Source organism: Triturus cristatus, chromosome 9 (assembly GCF_964204655.1).
Source record: "Triturus cristatus chromosome 9, aTriCri1.1, whole genome shotgun sequence".
NCBI lineage: Eukaryota > Metazoa > Chordata > Amphibia > Caudata > Salamandridae > Triturus > Triturus cristatus.
This window is the reverse complement of record NC_140592.1, coordinates 5,005,620-5,030,600: the sequence shown is the minus strand read 5'-3', so window position 1 is coordinate 5,030,600 and position 24,981 is coordinate 5,005,620. Positions and strand designations below refer to the sequence as shown.

General features: G+C 48.9%; 1 protein-coding gene across 3 annotated transcripts in view; it reads right to left on the bottom strand.

The window, feature by feature from the left end:
* The window catches only part of NEK4 (NIMA related kinase 4), a 532,367-nt gene that overhangs the window by 366,969 nt on the left and 140,417 nt on the right, over positions 1-24,981 (bottom strand). For all 3 annotated transcript variants that reach the window (XM_085624188.1, XM_085624190.1, XM_085624189.1), the window contains exon 6: positions 1,980-2,106. In XM_085624188.1, the coding sequence (XP_085480314.1) occupies positions 1,980-2,106 (127 nt within the window). The remainder of the gene's footprint in view (positions 1-1,979; positions 2,107-24,981) is intronic.

Below are 24,981 nucleotides of genomic sequence, written 5' to 3'. Positions count from 1 at the left end.
AGGATGCTTTGAATCTGCTATCTCAGCTAGTCAATCTTCGTACTCGTAGTTCGGAAGGGACACATCAGCAGAGTATGCTTTGAATCTGCTATCTCATCTAGTCAATCTTCGTACTCGTAGTTCGGAAGGGACACAGCAGAGGATGCTTTGAATCTGCTATCTCATCTAGTCAATGTTCGTACTCGTAGTTCGGAAGGGACACATCAGCAGAGGTTGCTTTTAATCTGCTATCTCATCTAGTCAATCTTCGTACTCGTAGTTCGGAAGGGACACATCAGCAGAGGATGCTTTGAATCTGCTATCTCAGCTAGTCAATCTTCGTACTCGTAGTTCGGAAGGGACACATCAGCAGAGTATGCTTTGAATCTGCTATCTCATCTAGTCAATCTTCGTACTCGTAGTTCGGAAGGGACACAGCAGAGGATGCTTTGAATCTGCTATCTCATCTAGTCAATGTTCGTACTCGTAGTTCGGAAGGGACACATCAGCAGAGGTTGCTTTTAATCTGCTATCTCATCTAGTCAATCTTCGTACTCGTAGTTCATGAGGGACATATCAGCAGAGGATGCTTTGAATCTGCTATCTCATCTAGTCAATCTTCGTACTCGTAGTTCGGAAGGGACACATCAGCAGAGGATGCTTTGAATCTGCTATCTCATCTAGTCAATCTTCGTACTCGTAGTTCGGAAGGGACACATCAGCAGAGGATGCTTTGAATCTGCTATCTCATCTAGTCAATCTTCGTACTCGTAGTTAGGAAGCGATACATCAGCAGAGGATGCTTTGAATCTATCTCATCTAGTCAATCTTCGTACTCGTAGTTCGGAAAGGACACATCAGCAGAGGATGCTTTGAATCTGCTATCTCATCTAGTCAATCTTCGTACTCGTAGTTCGGAAGGGACACATCAGCAGAGGATGCTTTGAATCTGCTATCTCATCTAGTCAATCTTCGTACTCGTAGTTCGGAAGGGACACATCAGCAGAGGATGCTTTGAATCTGCTATCTCATCTAGTCAATCTTCGTACTCGTAGTTAGGAAGCGATACATCAGCAGAGGATGCTTTGAATCTATCTCATCTAGTCAATCTTCGTACTCGTAGTTCGGAAAGGACACATCAGCAGAGGATGCTTTGAATCTGCTATCTCATCTAGTCAATCTTCGTACTCATAGTTCGGAAGGGACACATCAGCAGAGGATGCTTTGAATCTGCTATCTCATCTAGTCAATCTTCGTACTCGTAGTTCGGAAGGGATACATCAGCAGAGGATGCTTTGAATCTGGTATCTCATCTAGTCAATCTTCGTACTCGGAGTTCGGAAGGGACACATCAGCAGAGGATGCTTTGAATCTGGTATCTCATCTAGTCAATCTTCGTACTCGTAGTTCGGAAGGGATACATCAGCAGAGGATGCTTTGAATCTATCTCATCTAGTCAATCTTCGTACTCGTAGTTCGGAAGGGACACATCAGCAGAGGATGCTTTGAATCTATCTCATCTAGTCAATCTTCGTACTCGTAGTTCGGAAAGGACACATCAGCAGAGGATGCTTTGAATCTGCTATCTCATCTAGTCAATCTTCTAGGATCTCATCCAGACTGGTCTGGAGGCCCATGAACCCAGGTCCCCCTGGACACGCATGCCTAATCTCAGATTTTGTCTCCTCCTAAGATGAGGAGTCAAAATAACAGCAATAGAGTGAAAAGAAATAAGCGCTGGCCAAGCGGTGTCTTACACTCATTGTTTGGAGAGACATAATATGCAGCAGGCAAAACACACATCAGGTGGAACCAGGAGTAAGATTTCAAGGAGATTGCGTCTACCTGTTATGGGACTCCTCAGAGATACACTTCATGGACAGGGAGCACACAGAGAGCTGTCTGGGTCTGACTGCACTTCACAAACTGTCATGTATTCCATCACACGAGATTACAGTCATTGATGGGCAAAGACCTCCATTCGGACAAACAATACAAACCTCCCTCTGGCTCTTTGGATGTGCCGGGCTGGCTCTCCGAGGTACACTCCTTCCTTGTGAAGCAGCATTAGGAGTAGTGGCTTCACCTTTATGATGGGGGGTCCTCTTAGGGGCTCTTGCAGGTCTCCTTTAAACAGTATTTGAATTACAACAATTAATTACAATATTAACAAATACAACAGCAATGATGGTGCATTAAACATGTGCTCTTTAGAGAGTAAATGACTAAAGAATAACGCTTCCCAATAATGTTATAGTTGACATTAAGAATGTAAGGTACATCATCATTTTTATAGCAGTGTTATAATTGTATATCTTATTATAATGCTACAGTTGTTATTAACAATGTTACAGTTATAGCACACGCATCCTACTGCTGGAAAGTCTTTGCCCTTGTGGACTGTCTGGTTGAGCGTCGTCCTATAGCGGTCTACATTGTGCCCAATGACACATGCTGTGCTGTTTGAGAGTTTGGGTGATGTAAAGCTTGAGGTGTCTCAAAAGCCAAGCGCGGTGCAGCGCAGCTGGCTCTCAAAGAGCAGACTAAAATGGCACGGACACAGATGATGGCCAGCATGGGTTACCAAGCGTGCTAATAATAATCATAGTGTGAGCCAACCTCCGTGACTCCTCAATCCAGTCATCATTAACACTAAAATACTGGGGTGTACTCATTCTCAAGCACTATTTTCCTGGCACTTTCACTCTTATTTTTTTAACCCTTGCTGCATTTTCTCCTTTTTCAGATGGTTAATACTAAATGTTCTTTACAGTAAATGGCTGGCAGCAACTCAAGTGAGAGGTTGGGCATTCCAATGGGCTGGCTCTCAGAGTGCCAGCCTGTAACAGGGATAAAAGCTTCAAACCGGTTTCCTCCCCTAAATCGATTTATTTTTAACTCAGAAGGTCAACCATCGCCTTTGTTAGTCTTCTGAACTGAAGCCTGCCCTGAATGGTAGATCTTGCAATTTTTCTTAAATTATAATAAAAATTCAGAAAAGATGTCAGGAGGTTTACATTTCACTATTCTGAACAGTCTTCGAGATGCAAATACCACAGTGCAAGACTCCAAACTGAGCCAGAAAAATCTACAGGTCACTTGCAAGCATGGAATGCAAACAATGGAAGAAACAAAATGTGTGACAATAGGGGAAGAGCTTGCAGGAACAGAAGATTCCATTCCTCATTTAAACAATGGAGTACTGTTATGCTATGTGTATTCGTATAGGGCGCTAATCACCCGTGTGGGTATCCAGGTGCTCTGCAGGTGGCGGCCAGCTGTCTCCTGGCGAGGTCTTTAGCTTCTTGCAGAACTCGATAAGCAATGAGGTGATTCTGACATGGTGAGGGAGGCAGTTTCATGCTTTGGGGGAGAGATAAGAGAGGGGTGGCCTCCAGCTGTGGCTCTGTGTATGCCAATGCGAGTCCCACCGAGCGGAGGAGTCTGGGAGGTGTGTGGAAGAGTATGTGGCTGTACAGGGCCAGTGTTGTGTAGTGGCTTGTATGTGTGGGTGAGCAGTTTGAACTGGGTGAGTTTGTGTATTAGAAGTCAGTACAGTTCTTAAGGTGTGTGGTGGTGCGGGTGTAATGAGGTAGGCTGAGTATGAGTCTTGCTGCAGTGTTTTGGATTGTCTGGAGTCGGTTCAGGAGTTTCATAGTGATTCCTGCGTAGTGTGTTGGAGTAATTGATCAAGGCCTCAGCGACTGTTTTCCTGATGCTCCCAGGAAGCCATTTGAGGATCTTTTGTAGCATCCTAAGGATGTGGAAACAGGTGGAGGTCAGTGAGTAACTTGGGCTGCCATGTGGAGTTTGTCATTCAGGATGTGGCGAATATAAGAAACAAGTCAGTATTAGGCCTGGACGGTGACCTTCGCTCCGTTCGCAGAGTTTGGCACTCCGTGGAGCTTGCGGATTGCAGAAAACTCCACTTCGCGATGTGTAGCAGAGATTTTCCCCCGCTCACGATTGCGAACAGTAAATTCACAATCGTGAACGGTAAGTTTGCGAGCTGCACCTCGGGTAGAATTTCTACCCGAGTGGCAGGAATACCAGCACAAACTGCAGTTCGCACTGCACTCCGCCACTCGCGGAACTTCGCAGAGTTTTTTTTTTTTTAAACTTCGCGGAGTTCCGCGTAGCAAAACTCCACGAGCTATGCCCAGGCCTGGCGAGTATGCTGACCAATACGCCACCGGGTCATCAGTCATCCATCACCAAGACGGGACTGGCCATTCTGCCATTGTGGAATTTCCCCGATAGGCTAAGGGGTTACTTTTTCAGCAAGATGAGCTATCATGACAACCATGCACACATGGCCTCATTCTACTCATTATGCCTACATTGTGGGGCTGCTTTGAATATTATTGCCAAACTGATTTTGGTTTTGGAGTGGTAAATTACAAAATAAAAAGTGGAGTGTGTGAAAGGGCACAATCAGGAAAGGAGCAGCCGAGCAGCAAACTGCAGGGCCTACAATCCACCCCCTCCACCCCACACCCCCAAATAAACAGATCCAATAGAGGACTGCGAAATGTATGTGAGGAAATAACTTACATAGATGGTGAAGAGATTTCTGGGAGTAAGCAGCATGGAGGCTAGAGCAAGAAAACACGCACTCTTGTGTAGGACTGAGTGCAAAAGTAAAAAGAGGTTTCCTGAATGTAAGGAGTGGAAATATACAAGTTAACCAATTAAAAGGAAAGTCAACCAATCAATCATACTGTACTTCTAAAGCATAATTATCACCTGAGAGGGTATCCAGGTGCTGAACTATGCAGTCAGACAAAGAGCCAGGTCTTGAGTCCCTTCATAAAGTGGCTCAGCGAGGGTGTTCAAGGGCTTGGCGGCGAGGAGTGTCCTCCAGTGCTGCAGCAGCGGGTGAGTGATACCAGTGCGAGGGCGAGGTGCGGAGGTGGAGGGTAAGGGTATTCAAGGGCTTGGCGGTGAGGAGTGTCCTCCAGCGCTGCAGCAGCGGATGCATGGTACCAGTGCGAGGGTAAGATGCGGAGGTGGAGGGTAAGCGTGTTCAAGGGCTTGGTGGCGAGGAGTGTTCTCCAGTACTGCAGCAGCGGATGCACGGTACCAGTGCGAGGGTGAGACGCGGAGGTGGAGGGTAAGGGTGTTCAAGGGCTTGGCGGCGAGGAGTGTCCTCCAGTGCTGCAGCAGCGGATGCATGGTACCAGTGCGAGGGTAAGATGCGGAGGTGGAGGGTAAGCGTGTTCAAGGGCTTGGCGGCGAGGAGTGTCCTCCAGAGCTGCAGCAGCGGATGTGTGATATCAGTGCGAGGGTGAGGCGCGGAGGTGGAGGGTAAGGGTGTTCAAGGGCTTGGTGGCGAGGAGTGTCCTCCAGTGCTGCAGCAGCGGATGCGTGGTACCAGGGCGAGAGTGAGGTGAGCAGAGGTTCCTGGGAGGTAGAAGGAAACTCAGGGAGTGGTTCATGTAGGCGGGTCCTTGGTCACAGAGGGGGCTTTGAAGGCGTGAGTCAGAAGCTTGAATTGGCATCTTTTCTGGATAGGAGCCTATGGAGATCTTTCAGGTGCTGGGTGATGTGGGTCCTCTTTGGCAGGTTGAGGATCAAAATGGTGGCAGCATTCAGGATTGTCTGGAGTCTTCTCATGAGTTTGGTGGTGGTGCCTGCAGAGTGCGTTCCTGTAATCCAGCTGGCTGGTGATGAGGGCCTGCGTCGCAGTTTTCCTGGTGCTGATGGGGAGCCACTTGAAGATTTTGCAGTGTGTGGAAGCAGGCAGAACACAGCGTTGACCTGACGTTTCATGGAGAGTTCATTGTCCAGGATGATGCAGAGATGGTGGGCGTGGTCTTTTGGAGACCAGGAGTCGTTCCAGAGCGAGGTGTCTGCCGAAGATCAGTACTTGGGTTTTTTCTGTGTTGAGCTTCAGGAAGTTGTTCTTCATCCAGGCTGACACGTTTTTCCTACAAATGTGGAAAGTTGGTCTTCGTCGTGGTGGGGTCTGCTGAGAGCTAGAAGACGAGCTGGGTGTCGTCGGCAAAGATGATGTTAATGTCGTAGTTTCTGACGATGTCCGCGAGTGGTGTCAAGTAGATGTTGAAGAGGGTTGGACTGAGGGATGAGCCTTGAGAGACCCAGCAGATGGTACAATTGGGCTAAGAGGTGAAGGGAGGGAGATGGAGTCGCAGAGTACGCCTCGTGAGAAAGGAAGCCATCCATTTGAGCAGTCGTCTGTAATTACGATCTGGGGCAGTGGACAGACGAGTGTGTGGTGGGTGACTGTGTCAAAGGCTGCGGATAGGTCGAGAAGGATAAGGGCAGATGATTCTCCTCTGTGGAGTAGGGCGCAGATGTTGTCTGCTGCGGCGATCAGAGCTGTCACATGAAGTGATTGACTCTGAACCCTGATTGGCAAGGGTCCAGAAGGTTTTTTCGCTTCGGACATTCAGTGAGTTGTAGGTTGATGGTCTTCTCCAGGACATTGGTGGGAAAAGGGAGCAAAGAGAGGGGTCTGCCGAGGGATTCTTGAGGAGTGGTCTGACCTCTGCTTGTTTCCAGGCGTCCGAAAAAGGTGGCTTTGGCGATGGAGGTGAGCTGGTGGCTGATCTAGTCTCCTCAGAGGTTGAAAAGTGGTTGGGGGCAAGGGTTGGTGGGTGCTCCCGAGTGGATGGAGTTCATTAAAGCGTTAGTGTTCGGTGTGCTGAGCAGTTCCCATGCGGTAAACGGGTGGTCAACGGCAGTGGTCGATGGGATGTTGAGGAGGATGGTGGGTTCGGGACAGAATTTTCTGTAGCTGGCTGCTATCTTGTTGTGGAAGTGGTCGGCGAGGGCATTGCAGAGTTCCTGTGAGGAAGAGATTGAGTTTTTGGGTGGCTGACAGGCAGGTGAACTCTCTGATGATAGTCAAGAGTTCCTTGGTTTAGTTGGAGCTGGTCTCAATCAAGTGTATTGGGCCTCCTTTTTTGCTTGTGGCTTTGAGCTGGCGATGGCAGTGTGGTACTGTAAAAATTTGGAACCACATTGGACGCATGCCCCCACCATGCCGATTTTGGTATCAACGAACCGCAAATGATAAATGCGGTATGTACAAGTGTTTTAGTCATGTTTAACCAATGAATTCACCGTATATATATATATATAATACTACATATTGAACCCTCGGGTTCCATATTAGAACAGTAGCCATTTTTATGGTTGCCCTCACATAGGCTGTGTGCTAAGGCCATGCCTAGGCCTAAAGGACATGTACACCTTCTGTGACTTCTCTGTGACCTGTGCAAACTGACTCCACTGCCCAAGGTCAGCCCTGTCCGGCCGGTTCCTTTTACTGCGGCCAACTGGGATAAGCATCAGGGCCCGAGGCATCATAAATTCCTTCTTCCCACACGATCCCTGACCAATCTCTTTCACATCTGACTGTTTCCTACTTTATGGCTTGTTTTACGAGCAGGAGGTGCCCGTTTTATTGGGGTCTGCTGATATCTGATGAGGGTTCTGAGCCTTGCTGGGTTAAATGATTGAGGGCTGAACGAACTGAAATGTGGGATTGTCATCATGACTCTGCCTTTTCTATGAAGCCAAAATATGTGAAACACCACTTGTAAAACAGGGGCGGTGTTGCCCAAAGCGGAATATTCTGTATAAAAGAGAAGACTGGTTTTTGTTCCGGAGACTGCCTCGTTCAGTTGCTAAGGCTTCTGTGTGACGTTGTCTCACTCAATTGAGTTTAATAAAGATGTCTTTTTCATATTTCAGCTTCTTTTGCCAAGTTCTTTGTTACATTACCATGAGTATGACATTTTACAGTACCTCAGTTGGCGCCCAACAACGGCGGCTCATCAGCAAAGTGACTTTCTGTGGTGTGGGAGTGATCTTGTCAGGAGACTGAAATCTACTGAGGAGGGCAGAACAGGATTCTACCAAGAAGGTACTCTGTGCGCAGGGGTTCTGGAGATTCTTTGATTCTGCAGCCCAGTATATTTCTGATCTTCCTGATTTTGATCCTCCACTTGCTGTCACTCCTGACTGAGAACCCTTTTTGGCATGCGTATTATAAAAGACCATTAGGTCATGTAGAACTTGACAGTTAGAATTTGGATTAGTAAAAGATAAGAGTTAAGTATAAGTGGGTCGCTCCCAGTCGTTTGGTTCTTTGGGTCTTTGATTTGGTTATCGCAATTACCAAAGCCGAGGGATTGGTTTCTTGGTTTTTGATTTGGTCATTGCAATTACCATAGCCAAGGGTCTCGTATATTTGCGAGTGTATTGGTAGAGATAACCCCTTGAAGTTTGAAGCTAGATTAGTGAGCTATAAGATGCCTGATCTTAGCAAATTTGGAAATGTAGCTTTGGAACTTTGAAATTTGTGTTGGCCAACTTTGGTTTGTATAGGTTTGGATATGCGAATTGCAATTTGTGTAGGCAGGTAATGAGGAGATATTTCTCCATTTGGTTTAGTTGAACGGTGCGCGTACGAAAAATACCTTAAAGCACCATTTTGATTATAATACTTGCGTTTTCCGCAGTATTTTTGGCATGCCTGTTTGTAAGCTCACATGAAAAAATGTGTTGTTTTTTGGAAGGTACCATAGTGTGGGAAATATCTGAATAGGTTAGATTTAAAAACACATTTCTTCCTTGGTGATTTTGTATCCCCAGGGAATTAAAATATGACATAATACAAAACAAGGATACTTTGTTCTGCGCAGTTTTATGAATAAAGATATGCAGAACAGTTTTGTTTGGTGTTCTGCTAGGCAAAGCTAGTGAATTGAGCGCATTCACTACTTCTTGGACATACATCTGTCTGTTGGGCTGTTTATGCAGCCTTTTGGAACACTATTGAGAAGCGTTTCTTGTAAATATGACTAACAACTAGTATTTGCAAATGGTTTGGTTCAAGTACAGTCTGTGAGCTGTTCTTTATTTCTGTCCTGAGTATTGATTTGTAAGTCAAATGTGTGTTTAAATCTCTGTGTGGTTTTCCCATTAGTGCAACTCCTGTAAGTAAATTGCGACGGCGCTATTTATGAAAAATGGCTAAAGCGCGCTGTATTGTGTGTTTGACCCCCTTTCTGTTTATGTCTGAAATGAGCTCAATATGTGTTTGTGGGTCTTCTGATGTTTTCAGTCTGTTAAGCAAAAATGTTGGTTAATTAATGTTAAGTAGGAACTTAGGAAAAATCCAGAAATGAACAATGTGATGTGCTAACATAGCTATATGTTGCTCTTTAATTTATAGAATGAGCAGTTGTGCACATATACAAAACTGCCGTTAAATGCTTAAAGGATAACATTAGAAACACATTCAATACATATAAATAAGGCCCCAAAAACGAAATTATCTATTTTTTGCAAAAATAAATAAATTTACAGCATTTTCCTTAGATGCATTGTATTAGATGTTCATAGGCAGACTTTTCAGCTGCAGTATATTTGATAGGAATGTTCATTCAGCCAGCACTTTCCCAGTTAAACACGGGTGGAATTTTGCATAACCGTCCTTTTAAATGAAAGTGGCGCAAAAATGTGACGCGTTTCAAGTTGGACTTATGCGCTTAGGCTTGTGAGTTAATGTGTCCAAAATGATAGGCAAGAGATGCAGCTTGCTTTTTATACATGGAATTATCACAAAAACGAATAATTGGGATTTTTTTTAAAGAAAATTATTAATCATGGAAAAATTATTTTAAAAAAATAAGTGCTTTTCAAAATCGTTTTTTGATATTTATAAAGCTTAATACTCATACTATGACCTCCTAGCTTGATTTAAGTTGTGTTGCATCACTAAAATGACAAGCATTCGCGTGTACAATTTTCCCTTGGCGCAGGCGCAAACAAGCTCATTTTTATAAAGTATAAGTTATTATTTCCAATGCCTGACTCGTGGGTTATGTAATAGACATTCTGGTAATGCATATTATGCACGAAAATTGTAGGATATTCGTTTTTTAATGCCTAAAATATCAAAGTCGAATTTGGGTAAAAGCACTGTTTAAACTGCATTTTCTTTCATTCAGAGTACTTTTTAAAGTGTCTCAGGCTTCAGTAAATGCATACATTTAGGTTTGATATATATTTACAGGTTGTGCCTTCTTATGATTCAATGAGTCAATATGCCAGTACAACGGCTTGTTTTAAGCTCAGGGTTGAAGGTTCTAACTTCAGCTGGGCCTACTGAGAAGTTCATTAATTTAAGGTTGATGAAATGTGTACCATTGCATAGGATTGCAACAAGCATTTATTCTAAAACCTGGCATGTGTGTTATTAAGTTTTGTGAATTATTCACAGTAAATGTAGTTTAATAATCTGGGAATAGAGATAATTTTTTTAGCGCCTAAAAAGGAGAAATTATTTTTCAAAATAGAGTAAATTATTGCAAGTTAGGAGGAATTAGGAAGGCCTTCTGGCTTTGACAAATTCAGAGTGGCAGAAGAACAAGTTACTTACCTTCGGTAACGCTTTTTCTGGTGGATACAGTATCTGCCTGTGGATTCCTCACCTTGTGAATATCCCTTGCGCCAGCAACATTCGGAAACTTTTGTAGCAGTCCACGCCGATGAGGCCGAAGACGACGTCACAGAGACACGGCTCCGCTCGCGACTCCGCTGACGTCACCGGCTCCATAAGAAGACCTCGTCGGCGTGATGACGTCAGTTCCGCCCCTTTTTTCCGTGCCTTCGAGGCACACGGACGGACTGACAGCAATATGTACATAAACAGTATACACAGTACACAATATGCATATCAACACACTCAGTGTGGAAAATAAATAACAAAGCAGAAGAAATAACATAATGCCTTTGACAGTGATAAACACATTTGAAACCCATCAATAGAATTACAGGCATAGAAATACCGGTATAGAAGGATGGACAACGGGGAGGCGGGTGGGTCAGTGAGGAATCCACAGGCAGATACTGCCACCGCCGCTAACCCCGCCCCTTTTTCCCTTCTGTACCCTCCCCGCTCCCGCCTCCCAGCTGCTCCGCCCCCCGCGCACTTGGCCATATATGGCGACCGTGCGACGCAGGTGAGTGTGACCTAGTTCTAGGACACCCCCGCGCCGCACGGCCACCAGCTGCTGCGTGTGCCTCCCTGCATTTGTGCCTCGTTGCCCGGCTGCCACTGCGTGGCCACGCCCCCTCCTTCGAGCGGCGTGGTCCGCTTCTCTCCCTGTGCCCCTGCTGTCTGACTGCTTAGATTTGTTCGTATAACTATATTCTTGCCTTCTGTATCTCGTGTTTTCTTAGCCCTGTGCCCCTGCTGCCTGTTTGCTCAGAATTGCTGTTTAGCTGTTTTTTGCCTTCTGTATCCCGTGTTTTCGCGTTTCTGCCACCGCCGCTAACCCCGCCCCTTTTTCCCTTCTGTACCCTCCCCGCTCCCGCCTCCCAGCTGCTCCGCCCCCCAGCGCACTTGGCCATATATGGCGACCGTGCGACGCAGGTGAGTGTGACCTAGTTCTAGGACACCCCCGCGCCGCACGGCCACCAGCTGCTGCGTGTGCCTCCCTGCATTTGTGCCTCGTTGCCCGGCTGCCACTGCGTGGCCACGCCCCCTCCTTCGAGCGGCGTGGTCCGCTTCTCTCCCTGTGCCCCTGCTGTCTGACTGCTTAGATTTGTTCGTATAACTATATTCTTGCCTTCTGTATCTCGTGTTTTCTTAGCCCTGTGCCCCTGCTGCCTGTTTGCTCAGAATTGCTGTTTAGCTGTTTTTTGCCTTCTGTATCCCGTGTTTTCGCGTTTCTGCCACCGCCGCTAACCCCGCCCCTTTTTCCCTTCTGTACCCTCCCCGCTCCCGCCTCCCAGCTGCTCCGCCCCCCCGCGCACTTCGCCATATATGGCGACCGTGCGAACGCGCAGCGATCACGCGCAGCGGGCGCGCCGATTGTGCGCCGAAGGCGCGCCAAAGGCAAGCCCGTCTACGCCCGTCCGCGCCTGGACCGCGCCCAGTGCCAGGACCCCTGGCCCACGAGGACCCCGGCCGACCCGCCTGACGTACACCGCAGCCACCCTCATCGCACTCAACACCGGCCGACTCCCAGGATGCCACCGAGCCACACCACGACGCACCCACGGACCCTTCAGCTGCCACGCCTGCAAGTTCTCCTGCATCCGGACCTGCCTCGCACCAGCACCCGCCAAGTCGAACACCAGCAGCACCCACCTCAAGTGCATCCTGCTCAACACCCACTCCGTCCACAGACACGCCATCGAACTCTGGAACCTCCTCGACACCGCAGCTCCAGACGTTGCCTTCCTCACGGAGACCTGGATGAACGCCTCTTCAGCTCCCGACATCGCCATCGCCATCCCAGAGGGCTACAAGATCACCCGGAGGGATCGCACCGCCAACCAGATGGGAGGAGGCATCGCCATCATCCACAGGAACACCATCCGTCTCACGACCAGCACCGACAACACCCTGACCACCGCCGAACACCTGCATTTCCAAATCCACACCGACCCGAAGACCACCCTCAGAGGCACCCTGATCTACCGACCTCCGGGACCACGCACCCAATTCAGCGAGGACATCGCCGACTTCGTCAGCCCGCATGCCCTCCCCTCCGCTGACTACATCCTCCTGGGAGACCTCAACTTCCACCTGGAGAACAACAACGACCGCAACACCAGCACCCTGCTCGACAACCTCGCCAATCTTGGACTCAAGCAGCTGGTGTCCACCCCCACCCACCTCGCCGGACACACACTCGACGCAATCTTCTCATCCAGCACAGACATCGACTTCAGCCACGCCACAGAGCTTCAATGGACGGACCACAGCTGCGTCCACTTCACCTTCAAAAGAACGACGACCCACCACCACCAGCAACAGGCTGCCCGCAGAAGCTGGAACAAGATCACAGCCGGCCAGCTCGCCACCTCCCTGAGCCAGCACCCTCCTGCCAGCTCAGCGAACCCCAGCCAGGCCGCCGACAACCTCACGAAGTGGATCAGCAACTGCGCGGACGAGCTCGCCCCGCTGAGGACCCCGCCCAGCAGACCCGGCAGCAAGAAAGCCCCATGGTTCACCGACGAACTCAAAGAGCTCCAAGAAGAACTGCCGAGCCCTCGAGAAAGTCTGGAGAAGGGAACCAACACCGGACAACAGGACCACCTTCAAGCTTGCCACCCGGAAGCACCACCAGCTGATCCGCGCCGCCAAGAAAACTGCATTCAAGGACCGGCTGGACAACAACGCACACAACTGCAAGGAACTCTTCAACATCGTGAAAGAGCTATCCAACCCCAGCGCAGGAAACAACGACATCACCCCATCGCAAGACCTCTGCAACTCCCTCGCCTCATACTTCCACAACAAGATCGCGGACATACACAACAGCTTCAACAACCAACCAACGCACACCACGACCGAACAACCACCCCCCACCACCACCCTCCACGCCTGGACTCCGATCAGCACCGAAGACACCATCCGCACGATGAACTCCATCCACTCTGGATCGCCGACCGACCCCTGCCCCCACCACGTCTTCAACAAGGCCGACACTGTCATCGCACCCCACCTGCGAGACATCATCAACACATCCTTCAACACTGCCACCTTCCCTGAGAGCTGGAAGCACGCCGAACTCAGCGCTCTTCTCAAGAAACCCACAGCGGACCCCACCGAACTCAAGAATTACCGCCCCATCTCGCTCCTCCCGTTTCCAGCCAAAGTCATCGAGAAGACCGTCAACAAGCAGCTGGCCGCCTTCCTTGAGACGAACGGATCCCTCGACCCCTCACAGTCTGGCTTCCGAGCCAACCACAGCACCGAGACCGCCCTCATCGCCGCCACCGATGACATCCGAGCCCTGCTGGACAAGGGAGAAACAGCGGCCCTCATCCTCCTAGACCTCTCCGCGGCATTCGACACTGTCTGCCACCGCACCCTAGTAAAGCGCCTCAGCAACGTCGGAATCCAGGAGAAGGCTCTGGAATGGATCATCTCCTTCCTCGACGGAAGAACACAGAGAGTCCGCCTACCACCGTACAAGTCAGAGGCCACCGAAGTCATCTGCGGCGTCCCTCAAGGATCCTCGCTGAGCCCCACCCTCTTCAACGTCTACATGAGCCCTCTCGCGGCTATCGCACGCCAACACAACCTCAGCATAATCTCCTACGCCGACGACACCCAGCTGATCCTCTCCCTGACCGACGACCCCGCCGCCGCCAGAGCCAACCTGCACGAAGGGATGAAAGAGGTAGCCGAGTGGATGACGACCAGCCGCCTGAAACTGAACTCAGACAAGACGGAGGTCCTCATCCTGGGCTCTTCACCCTACGCCTGGGACGACTCCTGGTGGCCCCCCGCCCTGGGCACCGCACCCAAACCGACAGACCACGCACGCAACCTGGGCTTCATCCTGGACTCCTCCCTCTCCATGACCAGGCAAGTCAACAACGTCTCCTCGGCATGCTTCAACATCCTACGCATGCTACGGAAGATCTTCTGGTGGATCCCCACCGAGACCAGGAAGACCGTCACCCAGGCCCTCGTCACTAGCCGACTGGACTACGGCAACGCCCTCTACGCCGGTACCACCGCCAAGCTCCAGAAGAGACTCCAGCGGATCCAGAACGCCTCAGCCAGACCCATCCTCGACATCCCACGAACCAGCCACATCTCCGGACATCTGAGAGACCTACACTGGCTCCCCGTCAACAAAAGAATCACCTTCCGCCTCCTCACCCACGCACACAAAGCCCTACACGACCAAGGCCCGAGCTACCTCAACAACCGAATCAACTTCTATGCTCCCAAACGCCACCTCCGATCAGCCAACCACGCCCTCGCCGCCGTCCCCCGCATCCGAAGAGCGACTACAGGAGGAAGGTCCTTCTCCTACCTGGCCGCCAAGACCTGGAACTCCCTCCCGACCGACCTACGCCTGACCCAAGACCACCTCTCCTTCAGGAAGAAGCTGAAGAGCTGGCTGTTCGAGCAGTAGCGGCACCCCCCTCCCCCCAGCGCCTTGAGACCCTACGGGTGAGTAGTGCGCTCTATAAATGTCTTTGATTGATTGATTGATTGATCCACCAGAAAAAGCGTTACCGAAGGTAAGTAACTTGTTCTTCTGATGGATACATCTGCCAGTGGATTCCTCACCTTGTGAATAGATTCCACAGCAGTCCCCACTCCCTGAGGAGGGTGTCCACCCTTCTATACCAGAAAATCCTGAAGGACGGAACGAGCAAAGTGTCCGTCCCTCCTCACCTCGGTGTCTAAACAATAATGTTTTGCGAAGGTGTGGAGGGAGGCCCAAGTTGCCGCCCTACAAATGTCCTCCACCGGAACACCCCTAGCTAAGGCAGATGTGGAAGACTTTGCTCTGGTAGAATGAGCCCTCAAACCCTCCGGAGGCTCCTTACCAGCTAGGGAGTAGCACATCTTGATGCACAAGACAATCCACCTGGAAAGGGTGCGCTTGTGCACCGCTCGACCCTTTCTGCAACCAGCAAAACCCACAAAGAGCTGGTCATCAATCCTGTAGTCTTTCGTCCTATCCAGGTAAAAGCTCACCGCCCTCTTAGGGTCCAAGCGGTGAAGTCTCTCCTCCTCCTTGGAAGGGTGTGGGGGAGGATAAAAGGAAGGAAGGGTAATGGACTGCCCCAGATGGAAGGAGTTACCACCTTAGGCAAAAATGCAGCCCTGGTCCTAAGTACCATTCGTTCAGCATGAATGGTCAAGAATGGGGGTTTTGAACTTAGAGCTTGAAGCTCACTTACCCTCCTTGCCGAGGTGATTGCAACGAGGAATACCGTCTTAAAAGACAACAGCCTCAGGGGACACTTGTGCAAAGGCTCGAAGGGAGAACCCATGAGATAGGTTAAGACAAGGTTCAAGTCCCATTGAGGCATAACAAAGGGAGTTGGAGGAAATATGTTTACAAGGCCCTTTATAATACGAAGAACAATAGGAGACTTAAACAGCGACGGCTGATCCGGCAAACAAAGGAAAGCCGATAGAGCCGATAAATACCCTTTCACTGTAGCCACAGCAAAACCTTGCTGAGCAAGAGAAAGGGCAAACTGTAGAATATTAGACAGACGAGCCTTCAAGGGATCAATGGACCTCTCTCCACACCAGAGAACAAATTTAGACCACCTATATGAGTAAATAGATTTGGTGGAGTGTCGCCTGGCCGATAAAATAACATCCACCACATCTGGCGGGAGAGAGAAAGAATTCAGGTTGCCCCGTTCAATCTCCAGGCATGAAGGTGTAAGCTCTGGAGGTTGGGGTGTAGAACCTGCCCCTCCGACTGCGAGAGGAGGTCTGCCCTCAGAGGGAGACGGAGCGGAGGGCACGAGGAGAGGTGGAGAAGATCTGTGTACCACACCCTTCTTTGCCAATCCGGGGCGATCAATATAACTTGGGCCCGGTCTTGGCGAATCTTCCTCAGAACCCGAGGAATCAAGGGTATGGGAGGAAACGCGTAAAGGAGTCGTGAGCCCCAACTCAACTGGAACGCGTCCCCTAACGCTCCCTGCAACGGATACTGGAGACTGCAGAATGACGGGCAGTGCGCGTTCTCGTAAGTGGCAAACAGGTCCACCCGAGGAGTCCCCCACGTCTGAAAGACATGACGAACCACCTCCAGATGGAGCCTCCACTCGTGATCGGCGGAGAACTGTCGACTGAGACTGTCCGCACGCACGTTCAGAACTCCGGCCAGATGATTTGCCATCAGACAAATCCGATGGTCCTGAGCCCAGGACCATAGACGCAGGGCCTCTCTGCAGAGACAAAGAGACCCCACTCCTCCCTGTTTGTTTATATACCACATCGCGGTCGTGTTGTCCGTCAGGACTTGAACAGACTGACCGCGAAGGGAAGGGAGAAAAGCCTTGAGCGCCAAACGTATCACCCGTAACTCCAGAAGGTTGATGTGAAGCAACCTTTCCTCTGGAGACCAAAGACCCTTGACCTCCAGATCCCCCAGATGAGCACCCCACCCTAAGGTGGACGCATCCGTTATCACTGTTGTCACCGATGGAGGTATATGGAAGGGCTTTCCTTGGGACAGATTGCCCTCCACGCTCCACCAAAATAGATCCGCCGCAGCTTCTCTGGAGATCCTCACAGACTCCCTGAGATCCCCTTTGTGCTGATACCACTGCTTGCGGAGGCACCACTGGAGCGCCCTCATGTGCCAGCGTGCATGGTTGACCAACAGTATGCAGGAGGCGAACAGACCGAGCAGGCGAAGGACCTTCAGAACTGGAACAACCGCTCCGCTGTAAAACAAAGGAATCATTTCCTGTATGTCGAGAATCCTTTGAGGAGGAGGGAATGCTCGACACACAGTAGTGTCCAGTACCGCACCTATGAACAGGTTGCACTGAGAGGGCACCAGGTGAGATTTGGGCACATTGATCGAAAAACCCAATCTGTACAACAGCCGAGTTGTATCCTGCAGATGACACAGCACCTTCTCCGACGACTCCGCCTTGATCAGCCAGTCGTCCAAATAACGGAAAACCGAAATTCCCGATCTTCTGAGATGGGCTGCCACCACTGCCATCACCTTTGTGAAGACTCGAGGTGCCGAAGTAAGACCAAACGGGAGGACCACAAACTGATAATGTTGCGACCCTACCGTGAAACGGAGATACTTCCTGTGCGACTTCAGAATGGGGATGTGAAAATACGCATCCTGCAAGTCGAGCGACACCATCCAGTCCTCCTGATTCAGCGCCTGAAGAACCTGAGCAAGGGTGAGCATCTTGAACTTTTCCTGTTTCAGGTAAAAGTTCAGGATTCTGAGGTCTAATATCGGACGCAATCTGCCGTCCTTTTTCGGGATCAGAAAATACCGGGAGTAGCATCCCTGACCCCTCTCCTGCTCCGGGACCACCTCTATCGCACCTTTCTGAAACAACTTCAGGACTTCCTCCTGCAGGAGAAGACGGTGGTCCTCCGAACAAACCCCTTGGCAAGGAGGGTAATTTGGAGGGAATTCCCGAAAGGGAAGGGCGTACCCATTTTCTACAAGATCTAGAACCCAGAGATCTGTAGTTATAGATTCCCAATCTTGTAGAAAATAGGTAAACCGGCCCCCCACAGGACCAACATGATCCGGAATGTCGGATCTAGGGCTGTTTTGCGGTGGTGGGAGGGGCTGAGGAAGAGGAAGAGGAGGAGGAGAGCTGACGAGAGCCACGTGTGCGACCCCTGATTCTTCCTCTGTAACCTCTGGACGAGGAACTTTGCTGCTGCTGCTGCTGAGTCTGCCTATAGGTACGAAAGGATGTTCTTCCAAAACCTCTGTACCTCTTAAAAGACCCCCTCGACTGAGACTGGAGTCCCAAAGATTTAGCAGTTGCCTTGCTCTCCTTGAATCTTTCCAGAGCAGCATCTGCCTTTTTTCCAAATAGGCCAGACCCATCAAACGGTAGATCCAATAAGGTAGACTGTACATCCTGAGAGAACTCCGACGTTCTCAACCAAGCACTTCTCCTAGTTGCAACAGACGACCCCATGATCCTTGCAACAGAATCTGCAGTGTCCAGCCCACTTTGGATCACTTGCCGCGCAGCCGCCTGAGCATCAGCCAAGATGTCATTAAATCCAGATCTATCATCCTCAGGCAATTTCGGCGCCAGTTTCCTAGCCGAGTCCATCAGCGCGTGAACATAGCGTCCCAAGAGACATGTGGCGTTAGTCGACTTCAAAGCCATGCTGGCTGATGAAAATACTTTCTTAGCTGACTGGTCCAGCCTTTTAGCCTCTCTATCCCCAGGGACCTGTGGAAAAGCCCCCTTAGACTTTCCAGAACAAGCCGCTTGAATCACCAGACTCTCAGGTGACGGATGGGACGACAAAAATTCAGGATCTCCTGGGGCCACTCTGTATCTCCTTGCGATCGTCTTTGAGACCGCAGGAGCAGAAAAAGGTTTGCGCCACACCTCCAATACAGGCTCCACAATGGCCTCATTAAAGGGAAGCAGAGGCTCTGATACCGTCGTTGGAGAATGCAACACTTCAGTCAAAATGTTTGACTTAAACTCTGTTGTAGGAAGCTGGAGATCAAGCAACTCCGCAGCTCTCCTTATGACTGTATGGTAGGGTGCGACATCCTTGGATGGCTCATCAGATGGCGGAGTAATCTCCCACTCAGGAGAAAGGTCCAAGCCACTAGCTTCCTTAAGCTCATCAAAAACCTCATCCGACTCTACCAATTCTCCATCCTCCGCCTCCTCTTGAAGGTATCTCTGCTCCTCAATAATCCTCTGAGTCTCCCTCCTGGAGCGAATTCGAATCCTCGGCGTCGGCGGCGCCGAAATCGACTCCGACGGCGCCGGTGCCAGTGGAGCCATCGGCGTCGAACGTGGATCCAGCGGAGCCTTCGACGTCGAACGAGGTCGAGCCGGAGCCGGCGAGGATGGAAGCGGCGTCGACGTTCTCGGAGCCGGAGGATTCCAAGACGGCGTCGCTGGATAAAATGGGTAGAAAGGAGCCTGAGGATACACTTGCGGCACCCCAAAGTTAAAGGCCAAAGGACCCATCAGACCCGTAGGTGCACCAGGGGCATACATGGCACGAGCAAATACCCCATACATCGCATTTAAGTAATGCGAGGGGTCCTGACCTAGCCCAGGAAAGGCAGGATACTGGTCAGGCCCCACCGGACTCGGGCCAACCGGCGCCGACGGTGGATTCAACGGCGTCGCAGGCTCACCCGGGGCTTGAAGTTCTTCCGGGGCCGGAGATGGAGCCGGAGCCGGAGCCGGGGATGAAACCGGCGTCGGAGTCCGGACCGGAACTGGCGAAGCCGGAGACAAAGGGACCACTGGAGAAGAAGGACCAGCCGGTGAACCCGGCACAGGAGAAGGAGAGACGGAGTCCCTTCGACGCCGAGCAGGTGACTTCGGCTTCGGCGCCGTACTCTTGTCAGAATGACGCCGAGAGGAATGCCTTCTCTTTTTCTTGTGCTTCTTAGCTCTCGAAGCATGCCCTGAAGTCGACCTCAATGCCGACCTCGACTTCGATCGAGACCTCGATCTCGATTTCCTCCTCCCTCTCTTCTCCTTCTTCATCTTGGCAATAAAGAGTTTTGCCTCCCGTTCTTTCAGAGCCTTTGAGCTCATTTTACGGCAGCTGGTACAGCCATCCACATCGTGGTCCGAGGATAAACACCACACAAAGTCCTCATGTGGATCAGTGATGGACATATGCTTGCCACACTCCCGGCAAGGCTTAAATCCAGACTTCCTCGATGACATCTTCAAAGAAGACAGGAAACAGCAATGAAAATACACAAAGTATCCACGACGCTAACAACAGCGATTCCCGAAATCCGTTGGCTTAGACGGCGCGGAAAAAAGGGAACTGACGTCATCACGCCGACGAGGTCTTCTTATGGAGCCGGTGACGTCAGCGGAGTCGCGAGCGGAGCCGTGTCTCTGTGACGTCGTCTTCGGCCTCATCGGCGCGGACTGCTACAAAAGTTTCCGAATGTTGCTGGCGCAAGGGATATTCACAAGGTGAGGAATCCACTGGCAGATGTATCCATCAGAAGCTGGGGGCTAGGAGAGCTGCAGAGGCTGGCTCAAGTCACGCTGCTGAGATGCTATCTTTAGTTTTCCCGTAAACAATGGAGTAGGCTGCCACGTTGACATTTATGACCTTTTAAATTAGGGCCTTGTCTCTGTGGAATGCAGAATGACCTTGCTACACGGGCCTCTAAAGGTGGGGTTTCTGGTTTCTCCATAAGAACATCAATAAAACCAAAGAACTTAATTCCAAAGGGAAAATATAGAAAAGGGGTCTCTTTGAAAGTCCAAACATCATGTTAAATGCTTTGCAGAACTGATACATTTGTGTCTCGCTCTAAAAAAATAGAATGATGCCTGCTAGTTGCTTTTATTTAACAGAAAACGAAGTGTTGCATTAAGTCTTAGACAGAAAATAAGATGCAGCCCTTTTCTAAAATTTTTAAGGCTACATACCTAAGTGAGAACGTATTGCCAATTAAGACTTCTTTTTCACAGTGGAAATTGTAGGTGCCAAATTAATATGGAGTGTCATGTAACGATTTTTACTTTCAGAAAGGTAAAACTACGGTGGCTTGATGTTGCCAGGTAACTGACAAGAGGGTAACAGTTAAGTAATGGAAATTTATTGGTCCTATCATGAATTATTCTTGCTGGTCCTGTACGTTAGAAGAGAATCAGTAAAGTTATATTTGACAGCAGATTTCCATTGCCTGGTGATCTGCTGTCAAAAGGAGGGTAAAGATTTTAAACCTGACAAATTAAACAGGCCCGAATATTGGGTTTTGGGCTGCAGGTTTACAGTGCATAAAAGTACATGACATGGTGTTGTGTGTCACCGCTTATTTACATATGCTATTGTTTTGTCTATGCTTTTTGTGCTTGATATACAGCAAGTATATCTGATGGCTTGACGTTTTGTGCGTTTTTATTATTTTTTTATTATTATGCATGTTTTTGTTCTCTTTGTTGCTGCTTTTGATACTATTACAAGTTTACCTGTGTTGTGAGGGGATGGTCATGACGATGCCCATCGCTACGCAACAGTTGGTTGAACTTGTTCTGGTTACTAAATTCCACAGCTAATGATATTTCATGCTGTGAACATGAGAGACAACACTTCACCAGTGCATGTCTATTTGGCTATAATGGTATTGAAGGAAAATAAAAGAGATATACAGGATCAAAGTGTGTCACCTGTAGTTAGTCACGTTACTGCCCCTTCCCTTAAAGGAATAGGCAGCCTTATATTTATGTATCCTTGATTGGACTGAAGGATGAAATTATAGATCTGTGACTCAAGGTGGCCTAATTTCTATATTACATTAGTTTATGATGTTCTGTTTCCTAAGTAGCATATGGCTCTTGTTCCTTAAAAGAAAAACCAGGTTTTCATTTCTTCCTGAAGAAGGAACTGGAACATTACCTAGGAGTATCGTATATGGTGTAGTCGCCAGCGGTAGAGTTAAAAGTTGTGTAACTTTGGCCTTTTGTGTATCACTTGTACTCTTGTTGTTGTTTTACATGCCTGACTATCACCCAAGTAACTTCTTGTCCTTCCTATAGATTTTTTTTTCTTTTGTTGCTTCTCCCCTGACCGATGTCGCATCATGCTTAGTTATTGGGGATTTTAGTTGTGTCCTAGTTCCAATTCCCTTTTCTGTATTCCTTTCACCAGTCAGCCCATTTATTATTGTAGGTGTATTGTTCAGGTACACACTTCCAGACTGCAGTGATGTACCAGGGACCCCCCATGTTTATGTATAATTCCCTTTTGTATGGCCAGACTGGTTTCCAAGAATTTTCCTTAGGCCTGCTTCAATGTTTTCCAGCCGGACTGTCAGGGTAGCGATAGACTGGTTAACTGACTCAATATTATAGTAAGACAAGTTTTCCATATCAATAGGATACCGTTTACCCTTTTGAACATGACGAATTTTCAATGTCTAATTTTAATGTGCTTTTTACCCTTTTGTTCCTGCTGCTTTAATTTTTGGTGGGATCAGATGTGTTCTAATCATGCAAATATCAGGACCCTCTAGTTCTTGTCTTTTGTTTGCATATTTGACTATTAGCCTGTGTATTGCATATTGCACCTGATGTGAACGTTTTCTACATGCCCATGATAATCTGTACCATGTGATTTCTCTATTGAGATGTTCTAGATCAGGAATTTAGGAACACCTAGATGTAATCATTGAGAAAAAAATGTGTTTGCCCCATTAGACAATGCCACCATATGTGAAGACATCCATTTAGATGGAATTCTCGTTTAGTTATCTACCCTTAGATGATGGAGGCTCTCACACGGAAACCCAATTGAAAAGATTAGAGACACTGTTTTGCCTACTGCGTTTATATTTGTATTGCTTTTTGAGAATGACAGTGTATTCTAGACCAAAATTGTCCCATGGCGTGTGGCCACTCCTTTGAAAGACCGCAGGCCACCTGTTTGCAGTCCCCTTGTTATACAACGAACTGTTTAAAGCATCGCACTTGCTTCATCAGAAGGCGTTCAACATCAGAAAAGAAGGAGGAGCTGGTTTTGCCACAGAACCAGAATTTCAGTGCAAAAGAGCGCCTGTCATGTACTGGTAACCTCTGACAGTGTGCAGTTCCTTGAGCCCCTTGGCCTGAGTTTTTGGCCACACCCCCCCCTCTTTTTCCTTTGCTCCAATGGAAGTGCAGTGCACCGGCGGGTCCAAGATTGACAAAAGGCACTACATTCTGGTGCCCATGAAAGAGCAGCCTGAGCGTCCTCTGACACCGAATGATGAGTGTTGGAGACTGAGAATGGTCCCGGGTCTGCACAAGATGATCTGCATCAACACTAGTTAGTAGTGAACATCACTAATTGTTGGGTGTGTGATCTTACGCCACCTACTACGGATAGAGGTATTCCTTATTTTGTCCTGCCATATGTGGCCTTTGCGCTACTACATGTGTAAGGAGACGTGTCCCGAGAGAGTTGCTAAGTAATAGGATGATGCTACAGCAACATCTTCATGACTTTATGAATATAGACCTGGACTCAGATTAGTATGAGTATAGTTATTGCCTATGTAAGGGCAAAAGGAGGGTCTGTGGTACTGTAAAAATTTGGAACCATATTGGACGCATGCCCCCACCATGCCGATTTTGGTATCAACAAACCGCAAATGACAAATGCGGTATGTACAAGTGTTTTCGTCATGTTTAACCAATGAATTCACCGTATATATATATATATATATATATAATACTACATATTGAACCCTCGGGTTCCATATTAGAACAGTAGCCATTTTTGTGGTTGCCCTCACATAGGCTGTGTGCTAAGGCCATGCCTAGGCCTAAAGGACATGTACACCTTCTGTGACTTCTCTGTGACCTGTGCAAACTGACTCCACTGCCCGAGGTCAGCCCTGTCCGGCCGGTTCCTTTTACTGCGGCCAACTGGGATAAGCATCAGGGCCCGAGGCATCATAAATTCCTTCTTCCCACATGATCCCTGACCAATCTCTTTCACATCTGACTCTGTTTCCTACTTTATGGCTTGTTTTACGAGCAGGAGGTGCCCGTTTTATTGGGGTCTGCTGATATCTGATGAGGGTTCTGAGCCTTGCTGGGTTAAATGATTGAGGGCTGAACGAACTGAAATGTGGGATTGTCATCATGACTCTGCCTTTTCTATGAAGCCAAAATATGTGAAACACCACTTGTAAAACAGGGGCGGTGTTGCCCAAAGCGGAATATTCTGTATAAAAGAGAAGACTGGTTTTTGTTCCGGAGACTGCCTCGTTCAGTTGCTAAGGCTTCTGTGTGACGTAGTCTCACTCAATTGAGTTTAATAAAAATGTCTTTTTCATATTTCAGCTTCTTTTGCCAAGTTCTTTGTTACATTACCATGAGTATGACATTTTACAGTACCTCAGCAGTTGTTGAGGGTCGTCAAATGTGGCTCAGTCAGTGTTGTTCAGACTTGGTGGGTTTCTAAGGGGCGACTATGTCGGCACAGACTGTCATCAGAAAATAATATTTACATACTGGTACATATGCTGGGATACGCATCAACTGGAAGAAGTCAATAGTGATCCCACTGACGGAGGGGTTCCCACTGGGGGGGGGGGGGGGTAAACTGCGATGAGAGCGGATTTAAGGAACTGGGAATCTACGTCACCGCACAGTCGGATTTTCTTTTCTGGAAAATCTGGAGTGTGCTCTGAAGAACTATAAGGGGGTGGTGCCCCATTGAGCGTGGCTTCCGGTCTGCGAGTTGGATCATGCGAATGGGGTCATGACAACTTCAGCGAACAGACTCCAGAACCCACCCTTTCCTCCAGGGAGGACAGCCAGCCCACCATCACCGTCTGGACCCCAGTCACCACCAAAGATATCACCACGACCATGAAGAGCACTCACTCAGGAGCCCTCAAGGACATCTTCCACAGAGCCGTGGCCGCCATAGCACCAAGCTACGAAGCACCATCAATGCCAGCTTCAAATCCAGCACATTCCTAGACGACTGGAAATGCGCAGAAGTCAAGCCCC